General features: G+C 33.3%; 1 protein-coding gene across 6 annotated transcripts in view; it reads right to left on the reverse strand.

The window, feature by feature from the left end:
- The window catches only part of GRIK2 (glutamate ionotropic receptor kainate type subunit 2), a 640,311-nt gene that overhangs the window by 87,062 nt on the left and 537,402 nt on the right, over positions 1-15,847 (reverse strand). For 4 of the 6 annotated variants that reach the window (XM_059942024.1, XM_059942025.1, XM_059942026.1 and 1 more), the window contains one exon: positions 13,651-13,868. The exons of the other annotated variants lie outside the window; for them this stretch is intronic. In XM_059942024.1, coding sequence (XP_059798007.1) covers positions 13,651-13,868 — 218 coding nt within the window. The remainder of the gene's footprint in view (positions 1-13,650; positions 13,869-15,847) is intronic. 6 annotated transcript variants of the gene reach the window in all.

Genomic DNA, 15,847 nt, shown 5'->3' on the forward strand with positions numbered 1-15,847 from the left:
CAAGTGAACATTAAAAATGAATATCCCAATCGCTTAGGTATTTAAGTTACAAGTGATTTCTCTGCTGTATATATGAGTTTATATAAGAACATACTTCGAAATTTTGCAATGACTAAATGGAATGGGCTTGGAAATTAGCAAAAGGCTATTTGTTTTAAACTCTGTCTCAAGAAAAAATTATTTCTGAAAGTATCATAAGAACATTCTTATAAGCTATTCTACTGAATCTTTAAAGTATATTCCTGAAAAGAACATCATTACTTGTGCTCAGTGAAAACAGAAGAATCTGTGTAGCTGTATTAGGGCTAAAAGTCTTTAAAATTGAAATACGAGGAAAACCAATGAGATCAAAATATTATATATCTATAGAAAAAATGCTGGAGGTTATTGTGACAAGATACCAAGAACTGTCTTTGGAGGTTGGACTTAGGACATTTTCCCCTTCTTTTCCTAAAATTCTCATGAGCCATATGCATTATTTTTATAAGAGAAAAAGAAATTTGCTTAGAATTACAATGGTTAATATTCATGGAGAGGAAGAACAATTAAAAATGGGAGTTTTTCTTCTATTTAAGCATTAATTCTGAACACGAATTGTTTGTCAAAGCAAATCTCACACGTTAATAAAAAAAGACCATTAATTAAACTATTAAAAAAAGACCGTTAATTTAAAAACTATGTATAAGGTATGGATGGAACTGGATTCATGATGCATTTTACTTTTTCAGCTGTATAAGAGTGTAATCCAGAATATTATCTTTAAATAATTATTTTAAAGTAATCTACAATCAAGATCAAATTATTAATTAAACAAAAATGCAACTGAGTGTCAGATCTTAACATTAACCATAGGTAAACTGGATGTATTTCCAGGAACACAAGCATTTATATTGGGGGAAATGGTTTCATCTGCTACAGAGTTTAACAATTCAACTATTAAGCCTTACAATAAGAATCGCAGTAAGTACGTACTGGGAGTGTATCACATGTTTAGTGTTTTACGTAAACGATCTATATGACACAAACTTATATCCCCAGTTTACCTATACTTTCTTACCTATAAGAACACAGAAGCCTGGAGAGGTTAAATTAATCCCTAGTGAGAGACAGATGTAGGATTTCATGCCACAATCTAGGCTATGCACTTAATCATTATGTTAAAATGCATTGCAGTGACTCAACAATTCTTTATATCCATTATTAATGCTTCTTTCTGATTCTTTGGTCTTTATTTAATTGTTTTTGTAATAAATTAAAGTGAAGCTTAAACTCATAGTGTTCTGAAAACAGTCAAGGGACCTACAAACCAAACTAATTGATGGTGCAGCTTCTAATTAGCTGTAATTACAATATTTAATAAATGAAACACCTACTTTTAGAGATAATCAAATATTTTCACTGTACTCCACTAATGCTATGGTGTATACAATAGGCTACTAACAATCAAAAGCATTATTCAAATGCTGTCGGGAAAGATAAAAGTACAATTTATTGCCAACACTGTACTATTCTTCTACTAAAACAGATTTCATATGGAAACTGGGTATAAGAAAAATAAATTATGTAATCATCCATAATTTAACTGCAATTAAGATGGCATGTCTTATTCTTACAAAACACACTCATTCAAGCACGTTTGCACATACACACACATTCACTCATCCAAAATGTTCTTTATTTATTACTATTGAAGAATTTCTCTGAATACTGGAGGTCAATGAAAGTGCTCACCAGTATGCATTAGACATTTAAACAATCGTAGAACTGCCAGGGTCACTAATATTACAGCAAAAAAAAAAAAAAAAAAAATTTGAGTTACTTTAGAATCTGATCCCTTTAAGACATTTAGCAGTAATGTTTAATCTAGTCATATTTTAAAAGCAATAGTTTTAGGAATCTGTTATAGTCAGCTTGCAGTTATCAACAACTATTAACGAACTCTAAAGTTTATTTTGTTCTTTTCCCAATCTGTGTGGGGTTAGGAGGAAGGATATAAAAAACTAGGAATGAGTTATAAATTGTTTACTACTTGTGAATATGCATGATGATTGAGTATCAAATCATTGAGTGTCAGAAGGGCTCATGATCTTATATTTTGTTTGCTTCCAAAGGGGAATAACAGTTCTGTGTTGTCTTTAAATAAAAATCTATCAAGTATCAAAGATGGCAGCAGCAGTAAGTAATAGTAAACTTCATTTTGCTTTATGATGAAATGAAAGGACCAACTAAACTACCATGTGATGTCTTAAATCAGCTCTTAATATCAAAGAACAAAGTGATATTACTGCTATTTGGACTTCTGGAAAGAAATAAGAAGACAAATGAACAAAAGAAACTTCAGCTGACCAAAGATGCTAATTAGTGTAAATTCCATTTGCAAAGAAAGAATAGCTTCCCTCCAAAGAGACATCACAGTGCATGCAAAATCAAGAACATTAACTGCCAAGGACATTCTGGATTTAGTAGAAGTTTCAGTGTTTTCACTCTGTAATTAATGGACAATAAGGAGGAATAAGAATAATATGTCTTTTTTGATATTCTAAAGTTAGATGCCCCACCCCCAAAAAACGACCACAAAAACAGTAAGCATGATTAATAGCTCTTAGCCACAATGCCAGTAAATATAATCTCAAAAAATTTACAAAACAGAGTCTGGATTTTTTGTTTGTATATTTGATTTAGAAACACCAAATCATGCTTTTATTCAGCTATTTATGTAAAAGAAATGAATTTTTCATTTTAATTATTTTTTAAGAAATAAAACTTGCCAGTTTTTTGATAATATTTATCTCAGCCTATTTTTATGTATCCAAAAATATGCGCTTCTTGAATTTCCCTCGAAGTTTTGCCTAACCAGTGGCTATGAACTCTTACAGTGACGATATTACCCATTATCCAGCATTTGACATGACAGCTCAACATCACTTCATTAACTGACTTTCGAGGTTTCTCCCTCCCTGTGGGGCCCTCTCTCCTAAGATTGATGAGGTGCGACACAGTGTTTGAGCTGCCATCCTGACTTGACAAACAGCAAGAGTGGTCCCTGCACAGAGCAGAGGAAGGAGGGCAAAGGAGAGAGAGAACCACAGTGTATCCTGGAATAACAGCAGCCTCACACACTTGCTTTCCAAGGGAATTAAAACATCTTTTCTCAGACTTTACACTTCAGTCAAACACATGACTTCTTCCTTTCAAGTTCCCCAAAGCTTCATTGGTACATACTGAAAATGTAACAATTAGAGAGGGATTAAACTTTTGTCCCTGTGATATTTCAGAGAAGCTAAGATAAAAGTTGCTACTCCTTCCAAGTTTAAATACATTGAAGCTCTAATCACTTATAATTCCCAGAATGGTGTTATTGCTTACTTTTTAACTATTGAATTCACTCTGGCAGAGCTAGGGTAATAAAACCCATCATATTCTAATTTTCAGACAGCTTGATAGAACCAATGTTCTTAGTATAGATAAAGTGTAATGGAGCACTTTCTTTCCCATAGGAAAGTCTTTGACTCATATGCTTTGATGCCAACTAGCCTTCACATCTGCTGTTTCACCATTGATAGCTGTAACTTGGCATGCTACACTAGTGTCTGATGAAGCAGCTTTCCTCAAAGGCACCATTTTATTTCTTGCAATGGGAACATAGTAAAATGGTGTTGGTTTTCTGTAGGCCTTATGCAAATCCCTGTAATAAACATAGGATCAGGCCTCACATACAATAAATTGTTTGTTAGTTGAGGATGGGGGAGGGAAACAACCTCTTTGGGTAAAAATCACCCCCTTACTCTGCCAATAAATTAAATGCATCATAAAGAAGTGGTTGAAATATTTCAAACTTGACTAATTAATATCAAAGCCGTAAGAGGCACTGAAAAGAATACAAAAACACTTCAAAAATACCAGTTTATAATATTAAACAAAATATCATCATTTAACCTAATGTTAACAGTAATCCATTACCCACGCCAATATCTTGACACTATTAATAGAAAAAAAAAATAATTTGGGAGAGTTAGAGAAATGATATGGCTACAAAAATCTTTGGTGAGATTTTTTTTTAGATTTCTAGAAAAAGTGTCTGAGGAAGAACACAGCAACGTGAAGAGATGAAAATTTCAGTAATAAAATTAATCATTAATCTAAACTGATTGCTCAGATACACTGGTGTTCAATCACATAAAGCTTTTGTTTCACTCATTTAAGTATGTAGAAAAATTTAAAAAGTAAATTATCCACAAACTTGAATACACGAAGTAAACAAAAAATTCAAAATGAAGTCTCTATTTATTCTAAATAACCATAGAGTTATTACCCAGGTTAGTAACTTGCAAGCAAGTTACTAGAACAGATTTTGGCCTGGAAGCCTAAATATATCTTGTTTTCCCATCCCCCAAGATAGAGCAGAATGTCATGTTTGAGGAACATGTTGTTTCAGTTTAGATCTGCAGGGGGATATTGAAGAATTATCAAGTGACACAAAGGAAGACTTCAATTAGAATTATGTAATAAGTTACCCCCATCCATTAATATAGGTACATTCTTTTTTCTACAACAAGGAAAGGAGTGACAGTAGTTCACCAAATATTACAGGATCGAACAATAAGCTCAGGCAAGAAAACTACCTGAGCCCAAATCTCAAACTACTTCTCAGAACCCAACTTAATATATACCTATAGTGTGAAGTACTTCACCTCTTCTTAATCTCCTCCCCCTTAGGAAAACACAAAAGTCACATGTACAACCCTTCCAATACTCTAATATGCCCCTTTATGGGTCTCTTCTTTAATTTCCCCTCCACGCCCCCCCCCATGATAGAAGAAACTGCAATAAAAGTTTATAAAGGAAAGGTGAATATATTCACTGCTCAAGTCCCATAGAACATATATTTTCTCAACTTTTTAGAGACACAAGCAAAAATCAGGATTGACCCCACCATACTTCTCAGAGAAAGCTCTAACCTTCTTCATACTGCTACAAGACAATTCTTATGCATTCCTATTGGGGGCCTCCAGGATTGTTACCAAAAGTGAAGATGTAATTAGATTATTTATTCTCAGCAAATCTGTTGAAAAAGGTTTTAAATGTAATTCAGGTAAATAATTCAAAAGAAGTAAGAATGTGGTCAGCAGAGTTATCATTTCTTGCCTCTAATATTTTCTGGGGTCTGGGTTTCAGAAGAGAAGAATGCTCACCCTAATATGAAAGAAATGGAAGTAGATGCAATCAGTTATTAACTATTATTGCCAATAAAGAAGGGGTTATTTAAATTTCAAATTAAATTAACTCTCTCTGCACATTATAATCACCAGAGGAGGTTACAAAAAACTCAGATGCCCAGGATCCTACCTCAAGAGAGTTTTAATTACTTGACTTGAAGAGGGGTGTGGGGCTCGGTATTCTTTAAAAGCTCCCCAAGTGCTTCTTATGTTCTAATGTGCAGACAGGTTGAGACTACTGATTTAAACAAATGGATATTTTAAAGATGTTTGAAACTTAGTGGATGATCTATCCAAAGAGGACAAAATAATGACTCCATCCCTTGAGAAAGGAAAACTGATATGAAAATCAAGAATATTCTCTTATTCATCAGAGTGGTATACTGTCCATCACAGACAAGACCGTATTTCCATATGATGTACATGCTATCTAGTTCTACTGGTTGCCATATTTCCTAGGACTTCGGTAGATAAAAAACTAGCCCCATGAGTTAAAGTAGTGCTTTAACTGGGGATTCTGATAAAGTAGTCAGTATGACTAGTGTTACTGGGTTCTGGTCTAGAATTTATGATGAATGCATAGGGATTTGTTTTTCTATCAACAAACCAAAAATTTTAATCACAAAACTTAGATGTTAATATATCTATGCTTATGTTAATATTTCAGTTTTAAATTACCTTCTAGGCACAGGGACAATATCCCCCATGTGAGACATAAAGCTGGCATTTGAGACCCTTTTTCTCTAACTTATTGAGGAGAAAAGGGGGTTGTCATTACTAAGCATAAACTGACTCCAGGTAAATAAAATTACCTAAAAACAAAGCTATGTGGCTGGTTAGTAATACCTAAATAAACAGGGCAACTCTTACATGAGCAAGTATTTAAGAAATAATCCCTGTACTTACTAAAGTACCATAGTGAATTTTCTAATTATTATATTGTCAAAGAATCCCTTCTGGATAATGGTGGAAAATGATTAGAATATATAAAGTAGTAAATCTGGTACACAATGAAAGACATACTTGATTTCTATCCATGTGCAAATAATTATTGAACCTTTTCTTTGCAATGACCATACTTAACGAGGAATTTGTTATATAAAATATAAAAGTCTTTTAAAGAATAAGTCCTGCTGATCTAATGTACAGAATAGTGATTATAGTCAACAATACTGTGTTATAAACTTCCAGGTTGCTAAGAAGCAAGATCTTAATTGTTCTAACCACAAAAAGAAATGATAATTTTAATGTCATGGAGGCATTGGCTAATGCTAGACTGGTAATCATATTGCAATATATAAATTTCTCAAATCAAAACACTGTACATCTTAAAGTTACAAAATGCTGTCTGTTGATTATATCGCAATAAAAATAAATAAAATAAATTCAAAACTAACTTTAAATATCTTTCCCATCTTCAAAAACTATTGTAGGTCAATTTCCTGAATACGCAAAATGGAAATTCCCAAGTATTCTACCATCAATATAAGAAGAGTAAATAAACATTTATTTCAGAAAACACTTTTCAATCTGAAAAGTAACTACAGATGCCATGTTGATATTTTACTTTTCTAATGTATAAATCTCTTTATAGTAAACATATTATAATTGAATTATCACCACTGCTCTAAATAAAAATAACAGAAATTATGTTTTGCAGAAATTAAGAAATATCTAATGAATGGTATGTTTCTAAATCCATTTATTAAGTGCATGCAATAAACTGCCAACTTTTTACATTCTATCCCTTGACTCAAAAATTACTTACGTTCTTTTGGCATTTAAGAAGCAAAATTCACTCAAGCTTTCAAAAAATCATTACAGGCATGCCATACCAGCAATTCAGGCTTAAAAACCTATACTGTCACCCCAGCATAATTTAATTTTAGAAGACCATTGAACTGATAAGCTCAGAATAAGTAGCAGACTATAAAGAACGTGTTATAGTTGTATCTGCCCCAATGGCTTAAGGCAAATGTTTTAGAACCTTAATATGATCAAGCAGTTGAGGTCATGTAGGTGAGCCAAAATGTCTAATGCACTTAGCTCTTCTGAGTAATGATGGATATGCCATGATGTCTTTGGCTATTACTTTTATTGTTGATACTATGAGTCCCTTGGCTATTGCTTGCATAATTAATAAGTCACTTAACCTCTCCATGGCCCAGTTTCCTCATCTGTTAAATGAGCATAATGATAATTGCTTCCTACCTTCCTTAGGGGTTGCTGTGAAGATTAATGAGCTGGCATTTAGAATGTACTGAGTTCTTCTAAAGAGGGAAACTATGCATAAACAAAAACAAAACAAAATAAAACCCTCTTTGTTGCTAAGTAACAAGAAATAAAACTACCCCCCCCCCCATGGATTAATCCACTTGCTTGCATCCCTAACACTGTAAACTTCATACACTTCTGAATAAATTGACTTTTTAACCCAAGGTTAAAACGGAAATTCCATAGAGGGCTACGTATTTTGAAGAAAACTTTTTAGCTCTCTACAGAGCAGAGAAATTTTGAAAGTAAACACACATTTTACCTAAAACCTCTGTCATAGATGTTCCATCAATGAATGCGATATTCATTGTGCCAATAGATAATCGTACAGAATTTGATTTTTAAAAAAGTGAGTTGCCACCTTAAAGGAAACCTAACTATGTAACACTGATAACAGATGACAATGAAATCATTAGAGGAGGTTGGGAAAATGGGAATCTGTAAACTTAGGGGGCAATAATATTTTTAAAGTGTGTTTTATAGTAACTTAGAAGATAGAAAGCATACTAATAATCTTCTGGACTTGGAAAAAGAAATATTCAGACAAATAGACATAATATTCAAAGTAGCAGCTGGTAAATTTAGCTACATAGGATAAGGTAGTACAAGAAAGAGATACACTATTAACAATAAGAAGAACAACAAAGAGGAGGAGGAGGAAATAATTTTATAAAGAACTGGGCAGTTTGCAAACAGAATTTAGAGGTGACATGGAGGAGCTAGAATTTGTATGGTTGGGTAATAAAATTGTTTGCGATCTTCAGTGTCTCAAGCCAGTAAAAGTTCTCAAAATTGTTTCAACATGGCTCCAGGCCTTAATTAAAGATCAAATTAAGCATGTTGCCTTGAGGTGCTTTGTTAAAACCTCTGAAAAAGTTAAGGAAATGCCTTGTAGATTTTCTCCTCTGGATTAAAAAGCCTCTAGCCCAAAGTAGCAATGATTAAGTCTAGAGAGAGGCACATTTTAATATGAACTGTGGGTGTGGTTTTTAGATTATAAATGGACTCAACTGGATATATTTAAAGGCCAAAAAAGCTTAGCAGAAATAGAGTCTGTTCCAAAGGTATTAATAGAAAAGCCTCTGGGCCTCCAAATTTCTAGGAGTAGGACAGCTGACTTATAAGCTCAATGAAGGTTTATGTTACATGCCACTAAGAGTTTTTGGTCATTTGTTAAGCAACATTATTGTGGCAACTGTTAACTAATAGAGCCCAAAACACATGCAAAGTCTGTGCTGGGAACTGGAGATCCAAGTGTAGATGATACAGATTCAGTTCATGTACCCGTGCTGTGCAGTGTAGTATGGAAACAGAAGAACCAATGGAATACAGTTTGGGGTGATAATTTAATAACTGAGGTATAAGTGCTCAGAGAATTTAAAAAAGGAGTACCTTACCCAGACTGGGTCGATTTGGGTAGAGGAAAGGATCAAGAAAATTTGCCTGGATTAATTGAATTTGGATCCAAGGAATAAAGAAAATATAACCAATTAGGTTGGTAGATAAGGGCAGAAAAGCATAACAGAAGGAGGTGTATCATGTAGTCATCATATGACACGGACTAACCAGTTTGGCTGGAGTTTAGAGTGTGAGAGCAGCTGGCTAAAAAATAAAAAGAAGCCAGACCACGATGTGCCTTGTAAACCTGATAAGGAGCTAGGTTCTTATCCTAAAGCAAAGAAGGGGGGTGATTTTGGAGGGTGTTAAGTCACCTTGTAGAGTGTAGAGAACAATAGGGAAAAAAATTGGGAAAGAGAAATGTTGCAAAACCCTGGACAGAGGTGACACTGTTCTGAACCAGGATGGCAGTAAAGGAAATAGAAAGCTATATAGGAGGTAGACAAGTGTTGGGAGGTGCTGGGAGATGCACAATATTTGTCTAAGATTTAACACAATCCCTTCCACATAAGAGATAAGTAAATATTTATTGAATAAAAATTTATTCTTAAAACTGAACATCCATATCATGTAATTGAGAGCATACGATGCATGATGAAACTGGCTGAAATAAGACATCCTACTTATTAGATTACAAAAAAAAAATTAAAATTAAGAAAGAACATTTTTTCATATTAAATACTTTTTAAAGTTCCCTTTACCTGTGATTTGGCATAAATTCCCAAAAGAATTGTTAATTGCATCTCAGTATACTATTTCACAGTACATAACCTAGAAAATAGCTTCTGAAAACTGCCCCCTCAGATTTTTTTAAAATTTCACTTATCAAATTATTCCTTCTTCGTGACAACAATAATGAGAAGAATGAAGCAATTTAAATAAGATAAACATGGCGTGATCTTTTAAAATCTATTTTAAAATTATCTAGTTGTGGGTCATAGAAACATAATTTACTTGACTATGTTTAAAATCATTCTAAGTTCTGAATTTCTAAAATTAGCCACGTATTCTAGTATCGGTAATTTATAATGTCTATCAAGCTTTTATTAGGCGCTTAGCATATCATGTAGAGTTTTCATTTAACATTAAAAAAAAATTGTGAGAATGGTTCTGTTAGTCATTCTAATTTAGAGATGAGGAGTCACAGGTTGACAAGGGGCAGTGTCTCATCTAAATACAGCCAATAGGTGGTGGAGTCTGAAATTAAGCTCAGGTTTCTCTGATTCCATAGTTTCTTTCCCTCTCAGCAACTATTCTAAATTGTAGACTATGTGTTCAGAAGTATTAAGTGATTCACATTAGGTATCTGATACCATTTAAATGTCATTTTAACATGTGGCAGAAATCTTTTTTAATAACCATGAAAGAGGATATGCATTTCCTTTGATACCTTTTGGGAAGACAGACTATATTAGCATATGTGGCAAAGCCAGAGATTTCAGGTAGACCAAATCCACAGAGAGAATTTGTAGAAATTGAAAAACCTGAGTCATAAGTTGCATAGAAACAAGGTGATTTCAGCATCATTTTGTAAAACATATGACTTACTTTGAAAATATAGAGATTCTCAAAAGAGACCATAACACCTACAGGCTATAGCTGTAGGCTATATAGTTTCTATATAGCTATAGCTGAAGTTATACTTCAAGGAGAAAGAATGTGCTGTTGCTGGGTGACATTCTGTAGAGTGTTCAGCCCTGGGGTGAGATTTCAGTTCTGCTACACCAAGTTCCCAGATTCTCAGAATGTTTTAACCCTGCTTTATTGTTTTTCAATAAAATCCTTGGGCCCTCAGCCATTTTATTATCTAAATATAATTAAGAACATGTTGGTGATGTCATATAGCTTTCTATTGTGTTACATGGGATAACACTGAAGAAGCACCATCTGTTCGATTTTGAGTTATTTTGCCAGTCATGGCTTTACATTTATCCCTGGAGAGAATTTGTGTGGAGTGTAATGGATATAGAAGAAAAGAAGAATGAACTCTTCTTGAAGACAATATACATGTAAGGTCAATGAACTAAGTCAAGTATGTTCTTTGGAAGAGGAATTATTCAATGTTGTAGAATGGCGGTGTAACTCTGTGTTTTGCAATACTGAAGACTCACCCCCTTTAAAGCCAGGTATATTGAGCCAGCTCTTGCTTGTAGTAACACAACTTTAACATTCTTTAAAATAATTTTCTGGAACTGAGCTGTTTCAGAATAATGAGTTAACAGCAGAGTCTTGTTCAATTAGTAAAAACAGGATGGAAATTCCTTTAGAAATCAATGCCTTAAGGGTGCTTCCTAGAGTGTTTGTATGCATTGCTGTTAATTAAGAAATAAAAGAATGGTATCAGATGTAAATCGACTATACACAATAGTCTTGGATTCATTGTAGAATTTCAAAATGACCATGCAATTGCTTCAATTACAGATTGCTAGGGAATTTTTTTTTTAAATTTCATACCAATGGCTGGTATAAGTAGATAGTTTAACAAGTCAAAATATGAGGTTGAAATTAGTATCATTTAGGGCTACACCAAAATAACTAAAGAAAAATCAACATTTACTGTATCCTTTTAAATTCTAATGCTTTTTCAAATTTCAACAGTAAGAATTCAGCATGTGATAAAGTTATCAACATAATTGTCAACTTAGTGATTATCACTGTGTGGTTTTTATTGTGACAATTGTACATTCCCAAAGGCTTCAATTTTACAGAAAGAAAGTCTGTGCTGTTGGAAACAGAAAGTTGTTTCATGTCACTTTTCTCTGGGTGCTAGAGGCACCCGTGTGTGTGAGAAAGAAAAACAAGAGATGAGAGTAAGAAGAAAAGTGAACAGCAAAGAAAAGTGAAGTTAGGCAAAATGACACTGCAAGAGAGCAACTGAACTAAACAAAAAACAAAATTAGCAAAACAGAAGTTGGAAAGACAAGAAAGACAAAGAAGGGAGAAAATAAGCTTAAAGACAGGGAAAAGGAGAAAAATTTTAAACATTGATTTTCCAGAGGTATACCTTGCTCATAATATATAAGAACTTTGAAACTTAAGATATTGGAGCCTTCTAGAAAATAAAAATAAAATTTAAACTCTGAAGTATTTGTGAAACAGAAATAATTACTTCTGGTATCAAATCACTTGCATTAGTATTTTATTTGTATTATTGTACAAAGTCAACTTCAAAATTCCCTTGAATATTGTAATAATTTAAATGCATTACATATTCACTCCCAGCAAAATTAAAGACACTGATGATGTACACTTAGAATTTTCAACAGCTGGTTTCTTTTTTATTAAAAAAAAAGTGTTTTATAGGAAAAACAATCTATTAATATTAAATATTCAATTGGGGAAAATTGATCAATTGCAATTAATATAGACAAATAGCACCATACTGATCATAATGCTTTGCTCATATTTGATTATTCAATAAATTTGATTAAATGATAATAATTTTCCAATTGAATAAAAAATATGTATCCAATCTCTAACCTAGGCATAAAAAATATTCTCTTTGAAAGTAATGAAATTTTAAGAATTATATAGATTTGACTAAAACAATCAATCTGTCTCATTCTTTGGGTATTTGGTGTCCTCCAGAACCCTAAAAGAAGCCAATTTAATTTGGTAAGAATTTTTACAAAGAAATTTGCATAATTATTTGGCAAAGTTAAGTAAAACCCAGTTATATGATCCTTGATCTAGTCTTCCCTGTCTCCAACTAAACTATAACCTTCTTAAAAGTGAGAATTAGACGTTATTTGCTCTAGCATACCCAACGTGTAGTACAATTTCTGGTACTCAGTAGGCACTTACTGAATGTTGAAAGAATTTGTTTTATAACTTGAGTCAGTTATTTTTTTAAAAGAAAAAACATCTACCACTTCTACTACCCACTTGAACTGCCAACTGCATTCGTGTGAACAGTGAAGGAAAATACCAAGGCTTAAAAATTTGCCCAAACTACAAACAACATAAAAATACTTAGTAAAATAGAAAAGAAATTATGAAGTGATACTGATTCCCTAAAATGGAATCTCCTCGTTGGGTCTACTCTGGCCCAGTGAGATCAGCAGAAGCAAGGAGAAGATCTGAATAATAAAGAGGAGGGCAAGATACTCTATATGCTTGGAACTTGGTGCAAGCACACTTTCTATTTAAATGTTCCACAGGCTGTCCCACTGCAAACCATTGCAAGTTCAATGGGGTAGCCCATTTTGAGATTCTGTGCCTTCCAGAATATTAGATGGATGAAGGTCCAGAGAATAGGAACTGTTTCTGCTTGCTTCTACCAGTCCTTATTTTCCTTCTTTTTCTATAGGCTCTGAACAAGTTGACCTTGTCTCATCATAACAGAAAGAAATGTCTGTATGGAAAACATTCTTACATGTAATCATTCTATTCTTCTGGAATACCCATGCCTTGTAGAGTCTGACTCTACTATTCAATTTTCAGTAAATATATTTATTTATGTATTTACATTCAAAGATAAAACATTGTTGGGGAAAAATAATTTTACTTTTTTACAGATTCTCCTCCAAACAAAAATGGAATACTTATAAAGCAACAACTCCTTGCCATTTGCAAGTATAAAAATGTTTTGCCTTGATGGTCGTATATTTAGTTGTATACCTCTCCACCACCTGAGGAATATGCTATTGATTGTTCTGCACAAATAACAATGTCGCTACACTCTTAAATTCATTAATAGAAAAAGGTTTGTTGGCATTCTATCATCTTAATACATAAATTTTGGATAACCAGTAGGACTTACCTTGAAAAAAGTCATGGTTGCACCATCCTCTACCGTTCCATACTCTATCTTGGTTTGTTTAGCTAAATCATCAGCAGAGTCAATAGGGGATTCCATGCGCTCCACTGTCAGAAAGGCTGCTAAGTTAGCAGTATACGAAGAAATGATGATAAGTGTGAAAAACCACCAAATGCCTCCCACTATCCTGGTGGAGAGCGCTTTGGGCATGAGCTCAGAACCTAACAGAGATTGGGGGGAAAAGGTGAAACGAATACAGAGAATTTGATCAGCAGTCAGGTACTTTTGGTCATAGTGGCAGAATGGAATCACTGTGTAATAAAAGCTTAAATCACAGATTTACATATCTCTGTAGTAAGCAAGGAACAACCATTGGGAGGGCAGAGGCTAATTTCAGATAATACGTAGTCTCTTAGGACATCTGAGTTTAAGTATAGTGACAGGAGACTCAAATTCTACCTGAGACAGTGCAAAATAAGAATTACATATTAATGACTGGGTAACCTTTATAAAAATAGCATCAGAAGGGAGAAATCTCTCTCTCTCTCACTCTAGTTTATAAATCACTTTTATAGATTTTCATATCTTGTTAATTATGTGGGTTTTCGAAGAAATGACTTAATGTACATTCCAATCCATTTCTTAACAAGCTTTATTTATGTAAAGTTTCATTTTTCATGTGCATGAAGCCCAAAAATCTTGTCTATACTGCCATTTAAAAAAGTAATGTTGTAGGAAAATAATTTTAATTATCCACATTTCTTGAGCTGTGGGGTTTTAATCCAGTTTTTATTTTAAAATAGGTAGTAAATTATTTTCTTATGCATAAACAAATGTCTCCTATCACTATAGTTAGCCTCAATGAGGGAAATCAGAATAAGAATAAATAGTGAAGTTGCGATAAATTTATTTTTACACACATATAAAAATTTCATAATTATATTACAAAACATGGCTGGAGTTGCCTGCTCATGGTATTAATAAGAGAATGAGATCTGATACTTATATCTTGCTTTTGAGTATTATTAATTTTAATTAATTTAGGTTAAAAAATAAAATTCTAACAATTTTTAAATTGAGTCCTTTGGTTTTACCACATTATTTGCAGTCTTAATATTGAAACAAACACATATCAGCATGTGTAACTTTTTTTATAAAAAAAGTATACTAAATTTATGGATATATATATTACTATCCACTTTTAATCATTTTGAACCTACAGTCAAGAAAGCATTGGCTACAAATTAATTAATTTTAATAGGGTTTGAGTAAAATGGAATGAAGCAAAGATGGACTCCATTTTCTGTTTTGTTTAACATATTTTTTAATATAATAACGGATGCAGTAAGGTAACTGTATCTTTAGAAGGAATGAAAAATACAACAAATTATTCATGTTAACATTGAAAAGAAGTGGTATCATGACTTGGCTCTATCAAAACAGCCCATCTTATACTGCAGTTCATCTCACCCTACCAATTTCAAACAAACAAACAAACAAACAACATTTTAAAAAGCAGACAGACTTGGACATGACAGCCAACTCCAGCTCCAGACTCTGCCTACCACTCTGTAAGGAAAAAAAACAGAAAAGTACCTTTCTGACGTAGTTGCTCCTAGGCCCTGTCAGACACACACTCGGACACCAAAACACTAAAATATTCAATATTCCCAAGATGATCAGCAGCTATGGCTGCCCAGTCTACTTTTTTTTTTTTTTTTTTTAACAACACCACCAATAAAGTCAAACAAGACTGGGAAGGAAAAAAACACAGTGGAGACATTCGACAAAAATGGCCCAATTACCACAAGTTCATATCTTACCCAAGGACTTAAACGAGTACCTCCTAGGCTTGTGAATCAGAGCCTGGTTAGGGGCTGACTGTCATGTACTCAAGGTAACGTCATGTCCAGCACTATATCCCACTAATTCCTGGGGAGCTGGGCATCAGCCAGAATAGTATGGGTTCCTCTTTCATGTATCCACCAGCAGTGAAGTAGTTATGTGGCAAAGCAAATGTATATTTGAATTTTTCATTGTTCGGATTACTTGTCATCATTTTCAGAGATATCAGATATAGTCTTATTTCTAATTGCTAGATTGTATAGATATCAAGTTCATCTCACCAGTATACATATTCAAAAGTCTCCAAATATTTTATAAAATATAAGTAAAAAAGAATATTTTATTTTCCAAAGTG

Source organism: Balaenoptera ricei, chromosome 12 (assembly GCF_028023285.1).
Source record: "Balaenoptera ricei isolate mBalRic1 chromosome 12, mBalRic1.hap2, whole genome shotgun sequence".
NCBI lineage: Eukaryota > Metazoa > Chordata > Mammalia > Artiodactyla > Balaenopteridae > Balaenoptera > Balaenoptera ricei.